The sequence below is a fragment of the Xiphophorus couchianus genome, chromosome 8, assembly GCF_001444195.1.
Source record: "Xiphophorus couchianus chromosome 8, X_couchianus-1.0, whole genome shotgun sequence".
Classification (NCBI taxonomy): domain Eukaryota; kingdom Metazoa; phylum Chordata; class Actinopteri; order Cyprinodontiformes; family Poeciliidae; genus Xiphophorus; species Xiphophorus couchianus.
In genome coordinates, this window is record NC_040235.1 from 12966379 (window position 1) to 12992147 (window position 25769).

Genomic DNA, 25769 nt, shown 5'->3' on the forward strand with positions numbered 1-25769 from the left:
TTTTACCCAGATATATGGGTGCTACTATCTACTTAAATTTTCATCCAGAATCCAAAAATCACATGGAAGAACAAGGCAAGCTGTAGGAGCAATGTACTACAATTATATGTAATGGAGGATAGGACCAAACAAAAGGTACATGTTTGATCTTATCTAGACTGTAATGACTGTAAATAATGCCCTCTGAGCTTTCAGCTGCATTAATGACTGATTAGACATTTATATGCTGCCAAAACAAACAGGAGAGCTATGAAGCAGATTATCCTGCAGTTTTATTTGATATCAGGCCAATAAATAGTTAAGAGCGCAAGATCCAAAACAAGAATGAGGAGAAATGGCACAAGTTGTGCACATCCTCTACCTAGATAAACACAGTTCATGAAATACAGTCACACATAATTAACAGTTCAACCAAAAAGAAAACGTAGTGACATCAAAAAGCTTGGAGAGATACACACACACACACATTATAAGAAAACTAAAACAAAGCTACAAAGTACAAAAGTAACTTTTGAAGTAATTCACAACCCTTGAGCCCTTCCACCCTGGAACATTTCTACAATTAAATACTGTAGCATATTGTCTGGTGATTATGCAGGGAGATTGAAAAATGTTATTGCCCAATGTGAAGTGGAAAGAAAAGTGGATTTAGTTTAGAAAATGTTCCACAAAATAATCTGAAAAGCACACATTTATATTCAATCTGTGAACATCTCACACTATCAGACGTTCAAAAAAAGAAGTACCTGACACTGAAAGTCTCCCTGTAGTTCAACAGCAGACATGCATTAGTCCCACATCATTGTCTAAACCAATCAGAGATAACATGGGGTGAGCCCCCACCCTCTGATTGGCTGTGGTAGACCGTGTCAATGTTGTGTATTGCAGTGGACCAGAGGTGAGCAGGCTAGGCTAGTCAGATAAACAGAGAGGTTGTAGGAAAGGTAAGGCCTGAGTCATCTAAAAATCATCATCATAACATCTCAGGATTTGTCTGTCGGAGCTGTGGAGGTTGTAGGTGTTTAAAATCTTGATGTTTTGGTTTTGCAATGCAGAGAGACCAGTGGGTTGATTATTTGGGACAACAAAAGGATAAGAAAAGCCAGTGGGTGTAGCTGAGTTTTAATAAAAACAGGTTTGTTGGTTTTGCAATGCAGAGAGACCAGTGGGTTGATTATCATCAACCCACTGGTCTCTCTGCATTGCAAAACCAAAACATCAAAGGGTGGGTTGATTATCATCAACCCACTGATGATAATAATAGTGTTAGATTTTTCCCCCAACCTAAGAGCACAAGACTATTCTGAGCGCATGTATCTGTGTGATCAATCACCCTCCCAATCCTTCCCACTGCACTTATTGTAAATATTCATAAGACTTTCAGCCTTTAAAACATTTGAACTTACATTTTAAAAGTTCTTGCATCTCACCGCTTCATTCATTTTATCTTGAGAAGTCCTTGCTTAGATTTTAGCTCACTGCACCACTTCGAACCCTTTTTCAGTCACTTTATGTTTGCTAAATTGTTAATCTTTCATCAGTAAATATTGCCGTATTGAACAGTGATTCAGAAAAAGCAAACTTGTAAAACTGCAATGTTTAATGTGATGCAGTTGAACATTTGGGTGCAATTCAATTTTGTGCTGGTGAGAAAAAGCTAGGCACACCAGCCAGTGCAAAAAGTTAGTCCAGAGGCATGCAACGTGATCCTGGGCCAAATCATGATGCTATTTGCTCACTAACATTCCTTAGCAAATCTCCAAGGCCTTTACAGAATAGCTGCATTTATTCATAGACAGAACTAGATACATATTGGCACTAAATACAAATAATCAGCAAAGTTTTCAGACTTCTATTTTTAAAAATAGTTAACAAAATTATGTACAATTTTCCGTCCTCTTTACAATTATGTAAATACTTTTCCAAGACACCATTATCCTAGAGGCTTTTTTGTAGGAATTCCTTGCACTGCCTACATAATTTTAGAAAGAGTTTAAATAGCAGGAAATGTGATTCACCTAATTAAAAAAGCATGTGGAAAACACAGGAAGAGTAAAGGCAGTGTGCTAGCTCTATATTTAAAATACTTTTAAGGATAAGTAGGACCGGTAATGAGGGAATTGTATAAACGTGACGACAACTGGCATTTTATTACACCTGGTTTGTTGCTGAGGAACAAGAGTGCCAGGGGTCTGATATTTTAAAGAGACAAGCGAGTCTTACCGTCGATTTTGGAGGTGAAAGTTTCAGATGGTGTGCTGAAGAGATCGATATCGTCTGGGTCATCTGAAGGGTGAGTGGTGGTGTCGGCTGCAGTGCAAACAAACAGATGCAAACTTTGCCGTCAATGTACCAAATCTCGTGACTCAAACCACAAAAGAAACTACCGTCAAAGTTAATTATACTTAATGAAATCTGTACGTGTTTCTGGCTGTGCATTAGACACAAGTAATTAGAACCGGCTCATTTCTAGCCCTTCACCATTCATCCAGTTTTATTGCGTCCCAGTTTTCTATCCAAACAATGTCGTCTTGAGTCCAACTCTCTAGTAGATTTGATCTAATGAACATTTTTCTCATAGTTTCTCAAAAAATTACAATATCAACGTACTGTAGATGTATAGGAGGTCTCACTCATTATTTTGACCTATTTATGTCTAATTCAATCATTTCAGTCAACCCATATATTTTAATTTGACACCAAAAATATCCATGAAATATCCATTAATGTAAAAGAAAAACAAAAAATCTTCCTTGTGGGTTTAGTGTTCCACCTTGCCAGGGCGTATGGAAACTCAGGGGGCTCCATTCACTCCACTGGCTCTCCGGGTTGACGTCGTCGCGGGTTCGAACCTGAACCTGGTTGGAGTGGTGTGGTGTGGCATCGGGTATTTCAATTGAATACTTTTCTGTCATCATCTGTTTTTGGAGAGACAAAAAAGATGCTACTCATGGGACAATCAGAACACTGTACAGAGCAGGGGTGGTGAACCCGTTCAGCATTAAGAGCCAATAATGTGGGCGAGGGTTTGATTGACTTACCTCTGACCAATGCATGGATCCCTGTGGTCTGTATCGAATATGAAATTTCAGGGGAAAGAAACGGTCCTCTGGCCAAGACGATGGATTCTTCCATGAAACCCATAACTTTGATGGATAACCTTCCACTTCCTGTATGAACACAGACCGTGGAGGGTCTGGTTTCACTGTAAAAGCATAAACAAGTAGAAAGTTAGAAAGTGAATAACTGAACAAATAGTTTTTTGGGTTTTTTTTTTCATTTTTACAGAAGAAAGAAAAATCTTTTCTTTAAAAAATGTAATAGTGTTTCAGCTTTAATGGACAAAGAAAGTGTAATTTAGAACCAGGCAGTGTTTCCTAGCATTAAATCAAGACAACTCTGTTTTTGTTTATGAGACACTGTTATAGCTCCCCTTTAAAATCAAAAAATTTACAAAAATCACTGATTTCTTATGTGGCCTTACAAAGCTCATTTAGTCTGATTTTGCGGTAAGATGTCTGGGATCCAAGAGCGTTTGTCTCTGTGACTCCAAATGTGTGGATAGTCTGCCAGAATGCGGGATCTTGTACAACACAGTGCCTGTTGGTGGAGTCCACGATGCACAATTTGGTTGGCTCCTTCTCTTCCTTCCCTCTTGAAAACAAGATCAAAAGTGTTTAATTATTATTATTATTATTAAAAAAAAGACAACGTTCTGAATATGACCGTTCCGATGCAGTAACTGTGTTGTACCTGAAGGAGGTGTTGTACTTGGATGGCAGGAAGGTTTTCACAGAGTCCCTCCAGGAGCAGCGAACAAGTGTGTGATTGGGTACACGACAGGAAATGCTTAGCAGCCCAGGGGGATCTGACAAACAAGAGTGTCCCCATTATGAACCAAAACAATCAGGAGGGCTTTGACCAGCAGAAGGCAAAACTCCCAGTTCCTTAGAAGGAAGCTCAGTTGGAAGCCCCTTCCTGTTTGAGACAGTGGCAGGATGTGGATGGCTTTGTGATGGCTGATAAGGCCAGTTTCTTCTGAAGACTAATAGCTCTGTTCCATTTATCACTGATTTTATAAGTAATCTTACTATAAACAGAAAAACATTCATAATACTACAACAACCTTTCACTGGAAGTGGAATTACACTTTCAAGTTTTTCAGTTTATACTGTACCTCTTTTAGCTTTGCACACCCAGACATGGACATTTTTGCCCATTGCTCATTTTGTTTATTTAATTTAAAAATGTTCAAACGCATTTATTAATTATCTATTGGTATGCACTAACTGAGCCATTCTAACATGAATTATGAATGTGCTTTAAACTATACTGTTCTAGCAGGTCAGAAAATGCCAGAAAATTAACCTTAACTTTGTCATGTATGCATCTCCAGCCACTTCCCCGTCCACTTTGATTATCTTTTCTTGTCCCTTCTGAATAAAAACATGCCTACAGTTTGGTCACACCACCACCATGTTTTATTCTGACTGCAATGTTCAGGGAGATGGATGCATCCAATTTCTCTTTCATCTAAGCAGAACACCTTCCATGATTTTGTTCTGTCCCCTGCATGACATAAAGCTGCAGCATGTAACTTTTATAAAAAAATATATGTTTTTACATATTTGTTCAAACTATCACCAAGTCTCATACTATGCTGTCATAACAATGACAGTTTCAACAGCAGTATAAAAAAATATATCTTTTTTTTATAAAAGAATATTTTTTATAAAAGTTTCATACTGCAGTTTTATGATAAACATTATTGCTGACCTGTCTGGTGTGCTGCATTTGGTCTTCATGATTTGTGCACCAATGTTCTCAAACACATTGACGTTTAAGTGGTATGAGTACTTTTGCAAGAAGACATTGTATATGTCTAGTACTACCTTTTAACTCCTAAACCTTCGCATTTCTGAAGAAGTCAAAGCATCACTTACAGCCCAGTCGGAGTATGACCGAGTGGAGGAGGAGCCCGCTGTCGTCATAGCAGCTGTAGTTGCCCTGGGCTGATAGGTCGACGAGAAACAGGACTAAGCTTCCGTTGGATGTCACTTGGTGCCACGACAACACAGAGCTGTGGTTGTGACGCCACACCACAGGGAAACTAGACAGAGGAAGGTACTTTACTCATTTTTATGATAGTAACTGATGTTGGGGAATCTTTCATACTAACTGTGTTCTTTGTCATTTTTGCCACAATACTCATGAAGATGAAACTTCTTCTTAGTGCTTGTAGTATGCTGGTCTTCCTACCTGATTTGTGACTTCCTACATGCCAGTGTCACGTTCGACTCCAAACGCCCAAACTGCACGTCCGACACTGCAAACACAGACATCGTATAAAACATTAAAGAGCTTTTCGTGCTTGCTTCCAGAATGTGCACACCGAGCAGTCTGACATACAATGTGTCTGTACTGTCTACGTTAATGTGATTCAAGCACCATCACTAACAGTCCAGTCAGCAGGGCTACAATAACATGACCATACACGGTTCGGGATCCGGCAAACTGAGGAGTCTTTGGCACGCATCGTAAAGCTGCTGCAGAGTGTTTGTGTTTTATCTTTTAAAGCTGGTTGTAGTCACTTTTGAAATATTACTGACTTTCAAATAAATCCACTTTGAAACTGTTTTAAAAGTAGAGCCCCGCTGGGACCAATAAAGTAAGCTACACTTTAGAACTCAAATAGTCAAAAGGAATAGACTACAATATACTCTGTCTTGTGTCTGGATTAAGTATTATTACTTAAAGGCTATAAAATAAGTAAGTAAATAAAAAATCAGAAGCAGTACCCCAACTACAATATACTGTGTGTACTTGTTATGTATGTTAAAAGAAGCATGATTTAGATACAGATATTTATGTAGCTATGCGGAAAAACAAAGAGAATATGCGGACCGATATCTGATATTATTATTGGATCGAGACAAGAAGCAGATGTGCTCTGAGCTCATAGAAAACAATGAGAATTTAATCCTTTAATTAGTTTGTTTCTCGATACTGTCTTGTTCAAACTTATATGAAATGTATGCCAAAAGAAAATTTACTTTTTGGAACTTGGAGAAGGCCTGATCATAAGACAAACAACCATTAGTTAGTTTGTTTACTCCATGTATCCCACAATACAACATAAACGTGACTATGGGAAGCAGTTTAGCTCAGGCTTGCAGTGATGAGCTTCAGACATCTTTACTAGTAGCACTACTAATTATGGTCAGTGCTGTATAGATTAAATGCACCTTTTGGATTAGAGTGGACCAGATAACACCTTCGTAAGTAATCCAACGTCTTTATATCACTTCAGGATTAATATCAAACTGTTAATGGTACCAAAGCTGAATAAACAGAAAATGCCAGATGTAGCTCTACTGCAAAAGTTTGATGATTTCTATCACTAACATGTGGAGAAATCTTCAATGTCAATACTTGCCAACTCAAACAAAACTGAAGGGTGATGTTGATTTAAAGTATAGCAAGTGTAGTGTTTACTCGAGCAAATATTTGTGGTGGCTGTAGTAATTTGCAAAGAAGATATTCTATCTAGTGTGTGTGAGAGCATTTGGGCACATGTTTAGCTTGGCTTCGTAACGTGAAAGCTGGCATTTACGAGAGATCTGGGGTGAAAAAAGGAAAGAAAAAAAAAACAGCATAGTTTGGGCTGCCAGTGTGCCACGCAAACAGCTTCATTAATTCACAACCTCAGCCACTGAGGCATGCATACTCCCTGCTGGCCTCTCCTACCATAGCAGCAAACAATCTACCCTTAGTTTTATGTTTTTATCTAATCTATTTTAAAGAAAAACTGCTGAACTGCAGAAAAGGTTTTTTTAATTAATAGTACTACCTAAGACGGTTTATGGATCTGCTCTGTCTGAAATAAACCAATATTTCATGAATGTTTGCTGCGGATTTGTAACAAACTTGGTTTTCACTGGCAGCTTGTATTAAGCATTTTTTGGGGGGGGGGGTTGTAATTTTTTCTGCTGATGGTGGCTGCATGGACTGAAACAGCTGGAAATGAGTTTCTCAGGGACTTTGTGCTTGCATTTAGATTTCTAAGAGTGAGAGACGAATGGTGAAAGGGGAGGAGAACACTGAAATCTATTGAGACCTTCTAAAGTGAAATAAAGTTGTTAATAATGCTGTGGAATGTACGACATAACTAATCACATATGACAAAGGGCATGGTCAATAAATTTTCATTTCAAGACGGATGTTGTGGGAGGGTTACTACTTCGATAAATGGAATGTCTCTTTGCCTGAAAACTCAAAAGTTACCTTAACAAAGAAAGAACACAAGAATTTTGACAGAAAAAAACTGCTATTAATATTGTGAGTTGATCCATGAGTCCTGCAACTGCCATCCACGGGTCAAACCAGTCAAGCTGAAAATTGACTAATTGAGCTTGAGCAATTATTGGATTCCTGTATTTCTAAGTGAATAAAAAATTCTCAAAATGAGTAACATTAGCCAAGTTTCAGTCAGTAGGTTTGAAGTTCAGATAAGAAAACATTAATACATTAAGAAAGATAAAAAAGGATCATGCACATGAATGTACAGATAACGACACAAACTGGAAGCAAAGTATTTTACACATATTATTTCACTTGCATGAAACTAAAAAATTATCTGGAAAATCTCAGTTTTACTCCGTAGTAAAGGGAATATAGCATTCAGTGGTTTTCTAATCATTACGGCAAGCATACAGTCGCACCTAAAATTATCCAACCTCTACTGCAAGCTATATTTTTTTGTGAAAACGCAAAACTGTTCAGATTTGCAATAAACAACCTGAACCAGAAGAGGCCAAAATGCTAAGTAGGACTAACACCGCAACTATTTTAACCAAATTCACAATTAAACTTTATTGTTCATGACTTATGCAATCTCAAAAATATTCAACGCCCTAAAGAAAATTTTCCATGAGAGCACGCGTGGTTTCACTAGACGCACCAGGAGGCTGGGGACAAGAGACCCGTCATAATCCTGCCGATAGACTCCAACTAAAGAAGACTGGAGGCTGAAACTGAAACTTGTGACGATACAACAATGTAATAGTCTCTTGGTTTGAACAATATGTAACAAGGTTATGTCACATGGTAAGAAAGAGTCCAGAACAAATCTAGACTTACACCGTCTATAACATCTCGATTACTAAAGTTTACAAGTGGTTTTGTTTGTCCTATAATAGACCATTGTTCTTTCTTATTGTCTCACTTTCCTCATCAGTCTTTCCATTTAATCAGTCATTTTATACAGAGCCTCTCTCAACAATTTTAACTACATTTTCTTTTTTCCTTTCACCACACTCCATCCCTTTTTTTCTGCATATGTGTGTGTGTGAGTGCGTGTACCTGGGGCCCTGGTGTAGCACAAAGAGTTGGCTGGTCTGAATGTGTGTATTCATGTTTTATTGGCAGTGAAGTACATTATTCCCCAAACCCGCAGCGTTCCACTCATATCTGATTCTGCCTCTGGCAGGAGCACCCCGACATGTGCGCACACACCTACACACCCCCCCGCACGCCGACATAAAACAGCACATCCATTCATACACAAACATGCGTTTATGTACACACACTCACACACACACACACATCCACATAACGATGTGCACAGAAAGGCTTCAGGTTTGTCTTGACATTAAAATCAGATGGCAAAGCAGACACAGAAACTGCAAGCTGGATGAAACTCAGTACTTTCAAAACAATAGAAAGGAGCCTCAGGGTGGAACGGACGGCCTCATATGAAGGTCAGTTTGTTCACCAATTAATATGGGGAAAAAAAAGAAAGAATGGAAAGGAGAAAGTAAGAAGGGAAAAAGAAAGAAAGAAAAAAGATGGAAAAAAGGAAAGGAAGCAAGCAAGAAAGGAAGAAAGATTTGATTTTCAGAGGCAAATAAAACTTCTTCAGACATAATTTAGCAAGGTTTTAAGTCCTTCTTATTTCATAAAGTTTAAATACAGAAGTCCATAATAATTTATTGTAGCTCTGTCTATCAAGGCTATGCTTTAATTACAAAACTACACAAAAAAAAACTAACACTGTCAGAAGGACAAGTGGATGAATGGATGTGTGGATCAGTGGGGTTAAATTTCACATAGCCATTGTAATCAAATGAGTGAAAGGCAGAGAACGATACTCACAGGTTGCTGCTGTGATTTGCAATATGCTTTGATAAATTACATATGAATGAGGAAATTTGTCTTATTTTCCTGCTGGTGGCTATCAGAAAAAACATTGCACCCAGAACTAAGAAAAAAAAAGGCTGACTTTCATTTAGACAGTTTATTGTCACAGTAAAACAAATTTTCTAAGAATAATCTGACTTGTAATTCCTGAAAAAGGGATGACACATCGGGTTGTTACGAAAATAAAATATTTGCACTGCTTTGCTGACATTCGCATACTTGAATGTGCAGATATGCATGAGGTTAGGCACCTGATTGTGTTATAAAATGGGTGACAATTAGCTTAAATCACTTAATCACAACAGCTCGTGAAATAACATCTTAGTTAACTATTAATGCAGCCATGGCACACACCGTAGAGAGCTATGCTTCAGACTGCAGGGAGTGATCATAATGAAGTGAGGCAAAAAAAAAAAAAAAGCATAAGTTTGCTATCCCGCTTTGAAAAACAAACTGTTGCTCCATTTGCTCTGTTGGTCAGGTTGCTATGTGCACCTGCGTTTGATGGCTAAGAGGCAACCACAAGTCATTTCTGCACACCTGAAAAATCACCTGTTTGAGTTAGGACGTTCTGCCTAAACTGCAAACACATTTAAATAATTACACGTTTCACTCTAACACCTGCTGAAATCCTGAACAATGGCTCTGTTATCCATGACTCTCTGTCACTATAGTTGGAATTTTACAAAGGCAAAAAGTAAATAATTTAAAAAATCATATCCAACGCAATTACGTCATCCTTAAACCATAACAGCTTATCGGGTTTAATTAAAGTCTGTTTGCACAGGTTTTTGTCTCATGACCTAGAGTTATTACTGAAGGTGTTGTGCTGTAATAACTTTAATCAAGTTTAAAACAAAAGCTGGAGTTTCAGGTAATCATCTGTGGAAAATCATGGCAGGAAAGGTGAGAAGTACTGTTATTCATTTAATTAATCTTTCCTATAGGTCACCATGACACATCTCTCAGATTTCTTTGCAACTAAATTTGTTACCTAGTGTGGGAGTTTATAGCCGTTACAGCATACATTACGAGCTCTGACCTTATGAAATTGCTTTCACAAAAAATGAAAGACAAGCACTGAAGTTGTCAATAAAAAAATGACATTTTACACTTTCTTTCATTCTTACACTAAGCTCTATATGTACATAAAGCCATCAAGTGTAAAGGATCCAGAGGACTCCTCGTCGGACTCTTGACAGGATGTGCGTCGGCGTGTGTTGTTGTTGGGTTGATGCGAAGGTATGTGCCCAGACAAATGTGCAGCCACATATATTTTCATAAAAATGTAACTGTCAGTTTTGTTTGCGACAAAAGTGTGTTAAGGCGTGTGGGGGTGTGCGCATGTGTTACCTTCATCACTCCAAATCTCAGCACGGCTGGGAGGCAGTGACCAAGACAAAAACCAGATGACTGTGAGACAAACAGTACTGGACAGAAGGCCTGGCATCTAGAAAGACAGAGGGACACAGATGGAGGAGGCGGTTATTTAAAATTTAATCAAAAGTAACCATTTCCTGGTTATGCTTCCGAAAAAAAGATAAATACGGCAACTGATGGCTCGTAGTTCTCTTTCACGGGGTTTAAGGCCTCAAACAGGAAACGGCTGTAATCGAGCAGCAGAAGCTTCAGTGAAAGAACTTTTCAACGTCAAATAGCAGACTTTTCATAACAATTTATATACAAAATGACTATAAGATAAGTACAGAAAACTGCATTGTATTAGTGGAGAGATAAATCCTGAAGGTCTGGAAAGAGTTTAGCATGTAAATGTATTTAAAACATATGCTTATATACATCAATTCAGCAGTCTTGCTTTTCATGAAGCTGCTCAATGCCGAAACCTAATGAGACATCTTCCGTGGGTTGACTGGCACGACGCACGAAGCATAAAAAACCCACTCGTTTTATTTGAACACAAACACCATTTCTTTCAATGTCAAACATTCACCACGAGCAAAAGAGGAGACAAAGTATGAGCAAATAATGAGCGACAGACATTTAGTTCAGAAAACATATTTACACCTTGAAACGAATAATAAAAGTATCAAAACATACATATTCATTACCATTATTTTCACTCTGTTTAATCGTACCAGACATGTTTGGAACAGAAACATTTCTTAACCTGCAGTACCATAGTCTGAACCTTCGTAATACGTCACAGCTAATCCATATTACTTTTTATTCAGCACTATTTGTACTGTCTAACCAGAGTTATATATTGTTAATAAAGTCAAATTAAGCAAACCTTCTTAAAGTTTTTATAAGCACTGTTAAATTGTCCCACAGGCTGATTAAAACAGACAAATTAATTTGCTGTCTATTATGAATGAGGCATTAAAGTGCCTTAAGAGCACACCCTAAAACAGACGTGCATCTACAATCAGGTCAGTACCACTGGTTAGTCTTACATTAGGAGGTGATATATGTAAAACTTGCATTGGCATTAAAAAGATTTTTAAAAAGTATCATGAACATAATATTCTAACGCTGTTTGGTCAAAACCTCACTGCTTATACCTACAAATGGATTGCTTTACTATGCCACAAAGATTAAGCAATGTTACTGTATTGCTAAATGATACATCCATATACCATTATACGTTAAAAATTTAACACTCAACTTCTGCCTCTGCAGTTTTTGTCACACATGAACAAGTGAATGATGTATGAAAACAATCCAAACTCGTGTTCATCAATTAACACAGAAAATTAATATGACAAAAGAAACTATTTAAGATCTAATAAGGGAGATGTGGATGTACATAAAACTTTCTAAAAATCTAAAATAAAGATCAATACTTTGAAAGACTTTAAAAATGCAACAGGAACTTTGCAAAGCTAAACACCTTCTGCCAAGATTTCAGCCACATAGGTAACAGTCAGTTATCGGAGTCAAGGTATAGCAAGGCTTTCAACAAAGGCTATGGTTATTAAAAACTCAAACGTATTCCATCACACCACTCCTAAGGTTTAAACTCCTTTTTAATGAGAAGATGCAGAAACTGCCAGAGGCTCTGTCCCTAGACAAACCTTGAGAGTCATCAGAGTGAGATGTCTCTCCTACTCCCACATCTGTTGCTTCCCACTGCTGGTCAGGAGGCAGAAAAATGGCGGCTGAACTTTTCTGTCATTCGTTTGACAATGTTTCCAAACCCAAAATTGAAGGATAGTGAGAGCGTGGAAACTACTAGGGCACCATTTACAACTCTTATCAAAGTAACACAACAGTTGGAAAACAACAAAACACATGTATGCTAGGCAGCAGACTGCAGGCTTGTTATCTGTGCAGAGAGCCATCTAATTAACTAGCTACTAACAATTTAAACATGTGCTTATGCATATAAAAAAAAAACCCACCAAATATATATATTTTTTTCTGCACAACGAGCTCTTAAAAATTTAAATATTGGATTGGTAAAGCCAGTATTCAGTCAAGGCAGGCATTTATTTTTTGCCAAAGTCTAAATATACATTTTCAAAACATTGTATAAATAAGATTACTGTAGCTGTAGTAATCTGGATTATTTTTGCAACAGTAACATTTATGTTTGAAATCTTTGAGCTAACGCTGTCAACTGGATATTCTTTCCCGTTATCACATGAGAATTTTGTAACAGTTCTTCCCTAATAGGTAGTAACCCAATGTCTATTGTATGAATACTACTGACCACTGCAAAACCAGATTTTCCTCTCATGCCATCTGCAAAGACAATCTGAATTCTGAAGGTTTATTTATGGGTGCTTGAACTGCGATCATTGTGGTTTAGTGAGAATAACACTCCAACATGTGGTTCACAGCATCTCAGCCAAACAGATCATCTGTTATATAAACCTTAAAGTAAATAGGAGAATGAGGTGTTATGTTTGAGGCTGCCAGCGTCTAAGCAATGTGTTACAACTTAGTGACTGATTAATAGTGTTTCTTAAAGGGTTATTTACAATATATTATAAAGAGGACTCTTAAGATAACGTGACAGAAACATATGGACGAACAGAAATAAAACTGTCAGTGTTTCATTGTTTTCTCCATACAACTTGCCTCAAAACACATTTTAATATGACCAGCAGCTTTAAATGTTAAATAAACTAAACACATTGGCACAACTTGACTATATTACAGCTCACATTTATGCAGTTTGACCGCCATTAAATAAACACCGACCCGTGACGAGTCTCGCGCATCATGGGTTCAGTCACAATAAGCTGTTGGAAATCTCTGCAGCCTTGCTTTCCAGACATCCATTTTGTAATCATCAATTTAATTACAGGTTCGTTGTGTTATAAAAGTTTACAATAGCAGACTACCTCCTTCTCCAAATAATTCATGCAATTAACCAAAATGGGAAAATTGAGTGGTTTCTACATAAACTGTTTCAAAAACATTCTTGATGTCTGTCAGCCCCCTTGTGCCTACCATGCTAGGAGGTAGCACAGCCGTGTTACATTCACCACCACCACCTCAGAGTATAGGGCAAATTTAAATCTCACAGCTTTCTCACTCACTTGCTTACATTCCCCCTTTTTACTGTTAAGCTGCTGAGAAACATTCCATGAACAAAACCCAGTGGGAACTCTGGATGGTATTCATAAGCTACACAGTGATGAGAAAAGGTAATTGAATGTCTGGCCATTAGTGTGTGACCCTAACCTCAATTACACATGGGTTATGCTGCAAAACAGTGATCCAAAGCACACTAGAAGGTCCACCTCTTTATGGTTAAAAAGTGCTTTTTTTTCTCCTTAGTGGTCTAATAAAATCCTGATATAAATCTAATTGAGATGGCATCATAATTTTAAACAGTTTGTTCAAGGAAAATCCTTCCAATGTGGCCTAAAAAAATATCTGCAAAGAGCAGGTCAAAACACCTCCACAGTGACATAAGCATAGCTAAGCAAAGCACAATTACTTATTCACAAGATGGTCAGGTTGACTGGGATGATTCACTCAGGCAATGTTTTTTAAATATGATTTTTATTTTCATTTATTTAAAAAGTTTGACCAGCAAAACCAACTAATCTTTAAGGAAAGGTTTTGACAGTTCACTTTGTTCATTGTGCTCAGAAGCAAAAGACCTACATTCTGATCTACATCATTTTTTTTTCCAGTAGCATAAAAAAAAGCTTTTTTTTCAGATGACTAAATGTTTCCAGTGTAATGGAAGTGTTATCTTAATGTATTTTTTACATTTTGATATAAAAAGGAAATTCTGATAGTTAAAAGGAAACATTTGTGCCAATGGGTTAAAATGTGCAAATGGAATATTAATGTAGGAGCTTGTCAGCAACACTTAGTCTGATGTTAAACCTCACAGACACGGTTTCTGCTATCCTCCACTTTCAGCCTGTTGCTTTCTTTTTTTAGACCTTGACACTTTCACCACCTCATCTACTTGATGGCTTTTCATCACTCATATGTCAAAATGTTCAAAGTTAAGCACCAAGATTTCTATTGCTCTATTTGTATAGCTTGGCTGTTCGATCATCTTAAAAAATGAAATATGCAGCTCACATTTATTCATATATTTTTTGTATATAACCCCAATGAAAAATAATTCTTCTGTTCTATCAGTTCCAGACGGCTGGTTCTTATCTGTATCTGACCCTGATGAGTTGTAAAGCTCCTGCTCTTTCTCCCAGTCTGACTGAGTTTTCCTAAAATCTAATCCCTGCCAGAACAGAGTTCAGTAAATACATTTTCTGAAACCATTTGATTCTCCTTAAACCACACGTGGCAACACTGGCATACATTGTTCAGCCAATACTAATGGTCAGCAGGAATACATACAGTTTTAAAGCAAAGAAAAAGGGAAAAGCAGTGCCTTTTTGATCTTCACTTATTTGAATTCACATTTCACAAAAAAAAAAATTGTGTCAGATTATGAGCAGAAGTCCACTGAGTAAAAAAAACACAAAACAAAACAAAAAAATTATACTTTTTCCTTGCCTACAAAGTAGAATCAATTCAGCTGTGTAAAAATATTTTCAAATGTGAAAAATATGACCAGTCAGTGTATGGAAACAAAAGAAACACCCATTACTCAGTAAAGTAGCTCTATTAAGAGCAGAATTGGAAAATAGTTATATTATGTTTGTAGTATGTTGTTTAATTGCATCACTGATTAAAGATGAGATGCTTTTAACAGATTACTACAGCTACAGTAATCTTACTTATACAATGTTTTGAAAATTTATATTTAGACTTTGGCAAAAAATAAATGCCTGCCTTGACTGAATACTGGCTTTACCAATCCAACATTTAAATTTGTGTCTTTACCTGTGTCCAGGGATTCTACATAAAGTTAAATGTAGGCTGATGAAGATGAAGATCTGGTGATTAACACTGCTTTCCAGGCTTCTAATCAGTACTGATCTTTAGTACTAGTCTCCAAGTCTCCACTTACTTTTTATGTGAATGCATTCATCTAGAGTTCTTTTTTCATTTTTTAACTCTCTGCTAGACAACAAAATCTAATTATCTGTGCAAAACTAGTCTGAAATTGTACATGTTAAATACGAAAAGCATATGGACAACATCAAGCGTCACAGAGAGATTGACTGTGTTCGCCGTGCTCCCTTTCAGGTTTCATGTTTGTGTCTCTGTCAGAGTGTGTAATCACAAGCCAATAGCCTGAGTCACACCCTCCAGTCACCCTTCTACTGTGAATACTAAACCAAACCTCTCTAAAGACATGGGAATGTGGTCATTGTCACTAGGATGCATCTTTAAAGAAAGTACTCACAATTCGTAAAAGCAGAAAAACAACAAAAGTTGTAAATCCACCACAAAGCACAAGTTAGCCAGTAATAAAGCTGAAAGTGTTCTCAGAGCTTTTAACTACAAAGTGATAAAAAGTAATTGCTAAACTGGGACATAGAAACTTTCTCGGTGAAAAATGTTCCGCCCAATTCAAACATAGTAAAAAGTGAAAGTCAATGTATTAAGACAAAACTCAAGCAACACCTATGTGCTGAGGGGTTAGTTGAAGATGTCTTTATTGGTTCTCAAGTCGCGATGACAAAATGAGACAGAGACAGAGAAAGATCGCATTTAAAAAGGCTTTTTATTAACCAGTGTTCTCCATGGCAGCACAATCCCACGTGGTGAGTCACTGTTTTTGGCATGCCACTGCACATTCAGGCAGCTTTACAAGAAAAGAAACAAGACACTGAAAGGACAGACACAGAGAATAAAAGTAAGGGAGGGGGGAAAAAAGCCAGGCCTGGGGGGTTCAGTAGGAGGTGAAGTGAATTTGGTGAATCTTGTTTAAAGTTAGCTGATAGACATATCGCAGATCTTAGGTGTTGTAAGGAAAAACCGTAAATACACCAACAATACAGTACTGGAATATTTGCATTTTGAAAAAGAAAAATGACTGTTCAGTCAGGTACACTCTGCTTTGCTGGCCAGTGACATAACAAATCATTGCAGGATGTCCTGTTCAGGAGGACAGGTCATTAGAGTACATGTCATAAATTAGAAATTAACAAAGACTGATGTTTCAATAACCCTACAGCCTCCACAACAATAGTCAAAGTGTGTTTACTTGTTTGTGTCTCACATCTATTTCCCGAGAGTAAAATGATGACAAACTGTAGGGTTTTAAATGACTTAACTGTGCATTGTGTGTGAATGTGAATGAGACGGAGTGAAAAATTACACTCTGTGTGTGCGTGTATGTGCACTAAACCAACAACGCATCGATGCTAAGCCAAGATGGTGGGGGAGAACTACAATGGAGCTGGTGTTTACCCAGGTCACCATGGCAATCCCTGCACACCCTGTCTTCCTGACCTTTCCAGGCGATAAGAGCACCGCTGACTGACATCCGTGTGTGTCGGTGTATATTTCCATATGTGGAGCAGCTCAAAGAGCGTCAGTGGACAAAGCGCAGGGCTTTCGTTTTTGACACACAGACTACAGCCGTCTTTAAATGAGTGCCAGTGAATTTCTTGCTTTGCTGGTTGGGGTCTAGGTGTGAATGAGCTAATGGAACAAGAAAAGGGAGAAGATAAGTTTGAAGCAAAAACAAAAGTATTCACTGCAGGCCAGACACTGGCCAAAAAATCAATGGAATATGTGTTGTGCATGTACTGTACATAGATCAATTTAAAGTGTCAACCTTATTTTCCCTTTGTATCTCTTGCAAAAGGTAAACAAAAATCCTAAATATTAGCATTCAGTGGATCACCAGTATTTAAGGAGGTTTGTGACCACAACCACCTGTGAAAGGCTAAAATCCGCAAATACTTGAAGCCCCACTAAAAATAGAGGGGGCTCTCACATTTTAATAGTTTGCACACCAAATATATAAATTTGCATTAATACACACAGTGGAAACTGTCTTAGCAGTAACACAAATACCAACATCTCTGCTCTAGACAGGACACATATATGTATATGTAATGTAAGGGTGCATTCAGACCAACCCAGGATTAGAGTCCTGAATCAAACTCTAATCCATTTGTCTAGAAAGTCCAATTTTTGGGGGAGGTCAGAATGCAAAATTGAATTCCAAAACAGAGTTAAAAAGCAAACTCTAATCTGCCTAAAAACCTTGGTCTCGGTCAGGTTGTAGTGAACTCTAAAACGATAGAAAACCTGTCTGAACGCAACCTGACTAGAGACCGTTCCAAAACAAAACGTTAGCAACAGTGCAGGATATTCTGGTCAATATTTTAGTCTCTGCTCTGCGGGTTGGCGAAGATGTTGTGTCAGTTATCATGGCAATGGGTCTGCGTGCTGACACATAAAGCGAGGAAAACCAGAATATAAATGGTATAAAGTTGTTTTACTGTTTATCAGATTAAATCCCCATTGCTGCAGCTGCTGTAATTTTTAAATCTTTAATAAATATTAAAGATCTTTAAATCTTTAATAAAAAGAGACTAATTGCCTCGGTTGAACATTTAATCATCAAAATAATGACATATTTCATATGTCCCATATATAAAGTATATGAGACATGGTTTGTTACATTTTGACAAACTAATAAAATTAACAGCAGCAATTATGTAATTATTCACCAATACAAAAGAGCAATTTGCTTAGTCCTCTCTTGCATCTTGATAGAAACCAAACTGTTTATAGATTTATATCAAGGGAGAATGCTTACAAACATCAGCAATTTTCTCAGCTTTAATTTGAGCCATATTTATAGAAATCTGGTAAGAAATGAAGGCGCTGTGGTCATTTTGTGACTCCTGCTCCTCCCGCATTGGAACAGCCTGGTTTAGTGGACAGACTCACCGCGTAGTAATGGTGTCTGTAGGAGCGTCACTAGCGTTAGCGGCTAACAGGTGATGTCCAAATCAGTAATGTATATGAATGAAGAAATCCTACAACCGCTAAAATCTGACACCACTCCGTTTTTGTTTACTTTTTGTGAAGGAGGAAATTGCGCTGGTCTTCTTAAGAGATTTTGTGTCGATTTCTTCAGTAAATCTTGGTGCAGCGCCACCACAGGCGACGGGGGGAACAGGTTTTTCAGTTAGTTTGACAGTTAGTCGCTTGACACAGTGCAGTGTGAATGCAAACTACAAAATGTAACAAATGTTGCAATTTTAGTCCCCTATCAAACCAAGTCTACCGGACTATCCGGTCTGAATGCACCCTAAATCTACATTCAAAATTAACATTTACCCAAATTATTTTTTTACACCACTTTAATCTAATTTAAATAAAAGAGGAAAACAAATAAGTTTCTGCTTGGCATCAAAGCCAACATTACCTGCTGACAGCTCTCGAGCACCGAGAGAGATAAACAACAAGGTGGTAGGGAGGAATGAGAGGTCAAGGTCTTGGCAGAAACAGGAGTGGGCAAGCAGCGTTGTAAATATGTTAACAAAAAAGGGGGCTGACAGACGGGAATGTGAAGTAGGTCAAAGTGAACTGCTTCATTATTAAATTGGCACCTTCCAATTTGAAGTAATTGTCTTCCGTATGACTTAATCAGTTTTACGTCATTGTGAAGGAATTTTGGCTCGCTCATCTTTATAACATGATTTATGTTCATTAATATCTGTCACATTTGTGCATTCTTAGCTTGGTGAAGGTCCCGCTACAGCACTTCAAGCAAGTCAGGTGGTGGTCTAGAATTTCACTTAGCAAATACAATGCCTTTATTGTTTTTCCTTTAAAGGTATTTTGTTCAAGCTTTTACTGTGCCTGAGATCATTGTCTTGTGCTTTGGCCCAGTTTCTGCTAAGCTTCAGCTGCCAGTTGGCATGAGATGTTTGTATTGATACGCCGTGGTTGGTTTTCACTAAACATCTCAACCTCAGCTATGTCCGTCTAAAGGACTTTGCTTAGGATGTTTGGTGGTTCAAGTTGCATCCTCCACATGTTTTTTTTTTTTTTAGGAAGATATTTTGATTTGTGGCAAACTTCCAAGCTAAAGGTTATTGTTTGAACTTTGTTCCAACTACATTGTGGATGTTAACAGAGGGAATGTTGTACACACTAACCAAAATGTGTGTTGTTCAAGACATAGCTCTTTGGTGTTCGCAGCTTCACCGACCATTGCACAATCTCGTTCTAGGATGAACTTCCAAGCACATCTACTCTTGGGAACATAGAAGATGTCTGTAATGATTTCCACTAGTGAATAATCCTCACAGAAAAACCATTAAATATAGAAAGGTTTCCAAATAGCCTCATAATTCTTCTCTGGTGCCAATAGTAATGATCTTTTTGCTTGCATTTTCTAGCTTAGGGAACCAAAGAAATCTGATAGTTCTTAATCATGTTATTTGCAAAACTTTAGAATCAAAGAAAATTTACTTTCTGTTTTTTGTCTGTCAATTAAGACATCACAGCTATGGCTCAGTTTTGTAACAAGAAATTAGGTGACCAGAACCAAAGCAAAGGATTTTTTAGCTCTTCTTAGTGGGCCCTGTTGCTAAGGGAAAGTAAAGTTCAGGTAAAATTTTCAAAGAGATTTTAGAGGAAGTGCAAAAATGTAAACAACTAGTCAAAAGGAAAATGTCTTGAATGACATTTCTGTGGCCCAGTCAGTCAGTAGTAGACTCAGAGAGTGCAGGGCCTTTAGTAGATAATAGAAAGGCTTAGGCCTGCCATGATAGCAATTTTTTCTGGATGGTAAATTGTCCCAGAAGTTATAGCGATAAACAATAAAATTGTAGTTCTGTGAAGACCAGTTTCAAATAATAATTAAAAAAAAAAGAACATATTCTCTAAAATCAATAAACTTTACTTTCTAATGAACGTTTAATACAGGAATTGCAAGGCATTTTAAATATCCCCCCAAAAATACACAAAACAGAAACATCAAATTAAATAAATTATGAAGTCTCTGTAAACTAAATTGTCTTTCAAAAAGAAAAACGACAAATCATACAAATGGAAATTATTGAATTCGTTTTAATTTATCATGCAATAAATTGATTTACGGGTGATTGGGACAGGCCCAGAAAGGCTAAACATATTTGTTTCATATCATAGAACATGCTGGATTTGTAAACGGACAAGCTTTTGAGAATCTCTAATTAAAACTAAGATTTCTATTCACTAGAATGGAGACACTGCTAATTTTATAATGCTACATGCACTAACTGCTAATTACTAATTTAAGATGCAAAACACAGTTCAAAATTGCAAGTAAGGTCTTTTCAGTGCCATTTCAAAATACTAAAAGTCTTATTTGTGTTTATTTTTTGTAAAGTTCATATTTACTTTAGGAGTAGATGATAAAGTGAAAATTTATTTCACCTAGCAAATACAATGCCTTTATTATTTTTCCAATACTTAATTATTATTAACATAGTAATTAAGTATTATGCATCAATACCATTATGTTAATGAAATAATTAACATAATTAAGTCATACTAATTATGTTAATTATTATTGACATAATAATTATGTATTATGTTTTCACTCTTTAAATGCACCTCATGCTTACAAAAGCTTAAGACTATGATGATGATAATACAAATGATAAAACCATAAAAACAATCAACATAGAATGTTAAGAGCACAAACAACTCTATCTAGGAATATGCTGTTAATGAAAAAAAAGAACTGTAAAAGAACTATTCCTTGCCAGAAACATTCAGCTAACAGGTTTCTCAACTTGTTTCATTCTTTTTCCCAAGCCTTAGAACATAAAAAGTAAAGGCTCCATCTGTGCACTGAGATAACACCAAGACAATTTACAGATTAGGCCTTGAGCATGCAGACACATGTATATGTGAAACAAAAAGGGAGAGGGGGGGACATTAGGCAGAAAGAGTGGAAACTTTAAATACAAAACAGCTTTTGGCTCCTATCTGAGAATTTTCCGTTAACTTTTCAATACTTTTAGACGTAAAAATATTACTTTGTGTGTGTGGGTTTGGCACAATCGGTGCATGTGTGTGTGTGTATGTGAGTGAGAGAGAGCGAGTGAGTGTCTGTGGCAGTAAGGATATCTTGGCTTCAGCACTATAACGCTGGAATTTCCTCCATCTCTGTCGCCAGGGCAAGATGGCTACCATATGCCAGCTATTTGCACACACACCCCAACACACACACACACACAAAGACCGCAGTCCTGTGAGCACTCAAGTTTGTAATACCGAAGCCAATGTAACATATAAATAAACACGTACTGAACAGCATCATTTGGAGTGGGGGTTGGGAGTTTGGGGGCTGCACAGTGGCGCAGTTGGTAGCACTGTTGCCTTGCAGCAAGAAGGTCCTGGGTTCGATTCCCGGCCGGGGTCTTTCTGCATGGAGTTTGCATGTTCTCCCTGTGCATGCGTGGGTTCTCTCCGGGTACTCCGGCTTCCTCCCACAGTCCAAAAACATGACTGTTAGGTTAATTGGTCTATCTAAATTCTCCCTAGAGGTGAGTGTGTGTGTGTGTGCATGGTTGTTTGTCCTGTATGTCTCTGTGTTGCCCTGCGACAGACTGGCGACCTGTCCAGGGTGTACCCCGCCTCCCACCCGGAACGTAGCTGGAGATAGGCACCAGCAACCCTCCCGACCCCATTAGGGACAAAGGGTGAACAGAAAATGGATGGATGGATGGATGGTTGGGAGTTTGGATTTAGCAGAAGTACATCTGCATACAAATGCTTCTCTTTAGACTCTGCATTGGTGTTTCTCATCAAAGAAGTACACGTCTAAAGAATTAGAAACACACGACTCAAGACAACTACTCAGCTACAACAAATTAAAGACGTACATATTCACACTGTCAGCGAATAAACCTCCTGTGACAATTTCCTGCCATGCAATGAATTAGTTGCATAAATATCTACTGCAAGATTTTACAATCTAATGATGAACCCAAGACATCCAAACTAAAAAATATACAAGTTTAACCTGGAACTCCCAAAACATATGTCCTACTTTTCTTTTTACGTGTTGATTGGGTAATTTGTTTGAACTGAAAGGTGTTAAATCCAGGATTTGATTCAGACAAGTAACCAAAACAAGGAAGCATTAAAAAGGATAAAACCAACTGGCTCATCCTCAAAGGGGGGGAAAGCCTCTATGCCATTAATTGTTGACCTATTTCAGTTAGATATTAAGGAAGAAACTCAGTGAAGCCATGCATTTCACTGAGATGTGAATAGGGTAGGGTAGTATTTATAATATTATAGTTTAGTACTGAAATAAAATTAGGGTGAAAATGTTGTGGGGACTCTAAATGACATTTATTTCCTTAAACATGTTTAAATTGTTCCACAGTACAAATTAGTCTAATTTTTAGTCAAGATGAACCAGATTTGGAATAGCCAGTTGTCCTTTGATACACTCTGACTGGTCAAAAAATATCTGTCAAAATCAGAATTAGCAAGTCAGACTTTGAAAAAAAACCCAAAATTATCAGCTCATCTCTAACTTCTGTGGTATTTATTACCAATCTATGAAGGTCTCATACATACAGAACAGCAGCACTGCCTGGCTGACCACATATTACTAAAAACAACCAAAAAAAAAAAAAAAACACGGAAGTACAGAAACTTAGCAAGGTCTACTGATTAATGATAATCCACAAAAAGTTAAAGTTAGACTAAGCACTCCTGTAAATGGGTCTTTAGCTTTAGTTTTCATTTTTTCACTCAGGAAAGTTAGCACACGTTGCTCCAGTTTAGCAAGGCTGAAGCCTTTATGCCCAGAAAACCAAATGACCACAAACTGAGTTGCCAAGCAGATGTTGTCCAATGGAAGCTTCTTGACTGCCAAAAAGAAGAAAGCCCTCTTCTTGGGTTTTAACAGTGCATCTATTGTTCCATACAACCCACAGTTTTTGTGGTGCATCTATGCTCCAGCTCTATACTTTTTGCTCCATCGTCATGGTAAATGCAGTCTGTATGTGCACAACACTATTCACATGTAGACGCATGTCTAGTAAAGAAAATGCTTTACAATAAAAACTGTTTCCCGTTCTCCTCACTGTTGGTCTTGGAAAGATAAAGTTGAGTCTTTGCCCAGCCTTATTTGTCACACTTCCAGTTGTTTAAGCTTTCGAGCAAATTTAGGTGAGTAATTGTTCATTTTCTGAGGCCATTTTACTGACTTAAGATCAACACACATCTGCTTTACATCAATGTCTAATTCTCTCATCTTTCCCAATTTGAGGAACAAAGAAGGATTAACACCCTCAGGTGTCCCTGGGCGTTGAATCTCAAAGGCCTGTTGGCACATATACTCGGGAACTAAGTATTACATTCACATGCCATGGTAAGCCATCACACATAAAATCTACCAGAAGATAATCACAGTATTTATATATAAAAAATAGAAAATAACCAATGAATTTTCCTAAACATAAATCCATCATGTTAGGATCATTTCACAAAGCACATAAAGTGAAAATCTCTTCAACTGTTTCAGCATGTAGTCTGACTTTAGTAATATTTAGTCACAATAAAAACAAATTATATAGATTTTTTATACAATCGGTATGCATTAAGACTTTTTGGGTGTACTTAGCTGAACAAATTCTACCCTATCTTATATAGGGTAGAATTTGCCAAACAGAAAGGCATGGATTACTAATCGTCGTAAGGCTTTCAAATACGCATTAATCCATATATTACCTACACACTTTGATCACCTAAAAAAAAAAAAAAAGTGAAAAAATGTTTCACTTACCAAATACCAAAAGGTAAACTTTAACTGAACATGTCTTCATACTCTTTTGAAAAGGAACCATCACACATCAGCAAATAAATACAATAGAAAAAAGCGAGAAAGGAGGAGTTTCCACAAGAGAAATTGAAACCATAAATCGCCAGAAGATGTGATTTTATCGTTCTTGCTTAACTTTATCCGTTTTACCCGTGATTAATTGCCTGAAGTTCATTCAACGGAAATCAGCTGGGAGTATTAGAATTTTACCGTAAACCACATTTTATTAGTGTTTAGGAAAATACCATAGCAATGGTGTACTGGGGGTGAAGAGACTTCCAGCCATACGCACATTGACCCAAAAGTCAACCTCTCTCTGCTCTGACAAATCCCAGCTCTCACAACAGCATCTATTAGCATAAATTGGCTTTCTGTCTCCTTATATTGTGAGGTTTGTTTATGCTGCTTGTTCAGCGTGTGAAACGCAGCAGAACCGTTTGACTCAGAGCAGCTACTGGCCAAAAGGAAGGTGATGGTCCAACACACGTCTGCTCTGCGTGAGCCAATGACAGGGTCTTTAAACACTACTCCTCCACATCTGCTCTCTGTTATCCCCCCAAAAAAGTTGCACACAGAGGCACATATACAGCACAATATGATTTGTGATCATCACCATCAGCTACAGGTTTGACAATGAAATCTAAAAATATTTAAATAAAAAAAACCTTTTCTTTGTATTTAATAGTAAGCAAACAAAATATCTGTTTGCCTATATCTGAAAATGTATGAAATGCATGAACAGACATGCTCAGAAAAGCTCACACATATTGCTTGCTAATCTTGCCTGATGTTAAACTCAAAGGCAATAAGGTTAGTTAGCTTGGATCAGTTCTGCTCTGCCATGCTCCAACAATGATCTGCTGGGTAAGCTGTGAGTGTCTGAATCTATGTGTGTGCCTGTGCCCGGGTGTGCATACTAGCACCATAGACTGGCGCCTCTCTACTGCTGGAAGTAATTATAAAGACATAAAGCAGATAGTTGAAGATTGCTGTTTGATCCAACACTGAGACGCTCTCATGTGCATAAACATGTACACATAATATTATAAACTGCATTGTTTCCACTTCGGAAAAATTAGGTATTACTTCCATTGACACTATATTATTAGTGTAAAAACTGTGATGACAGAATTGTTCTGAGGTTTTACCCAACAAAACAAAAATGTTGAGCTGTCTAAGCCCCGACATGTCAGATGCCAAGTTTTTGTCATAATGCCTAAACTGCAACACTGTGTGCTCTCTGGTTTCCATATTATGTCAACCACTACCTTAGAAATGAAAATGTACCTAATGCTGGACTATGACCTTTGCCCAACAGTAACAAAGTGTCATGAAGCGGTGCGGTGAGGGGTGGTGAGGCAGACGCAGCGGACCCAGGTAAGATGAATAATGAATTTTAATGATGAAAAAACACAGTCCAGCAACG

The 25769-nt window shown here is 37.5% G+C and overlaps 1 protein-coding gene across 1 annotated transcript in view; it reads right to left on the reverse strand.

The window, feature by feature from the left end:
* il11ra (interleukin 11 receptor subunit alpha) overlaps window positions 1-25769 on the reverse strand; it is a 51504-nt gene that overhangs the window by 6513 nt on the left and 19222 nt on the right. Inside the window, exons 2-9 of the mRNA XM_028026120.1 lie at window positions 10552-10648; window positions 5260-5326; window positions 4944-5110; window positions 3754-3868; window positions 3485-3654; window positions 3042-3205; window positions 2774-2918; window positions 2224-2310 (exon numbers count right to left, since the gene is read on the reverse strand). Coding sequence (XP_027881921.1) covers window positions 2224-2310; window positions 2774-2918; window positions 3042-3205; window positions 3485-3654; window positions 3754-3868; window positions 4944-5110; window positions 5260-5326; window positions 10552-10648 — 1012 coding nt within the window. The remainder of the gene's footprint in view (window positions 1-2223; window positions 2311-2773; window positions 2919-3041; window positions 3206-3484; window positions 3655-3753; window positions 3869-4943; window positions 5111-5259; window positions 5327-10551; window positions 10649-25769) is intronic.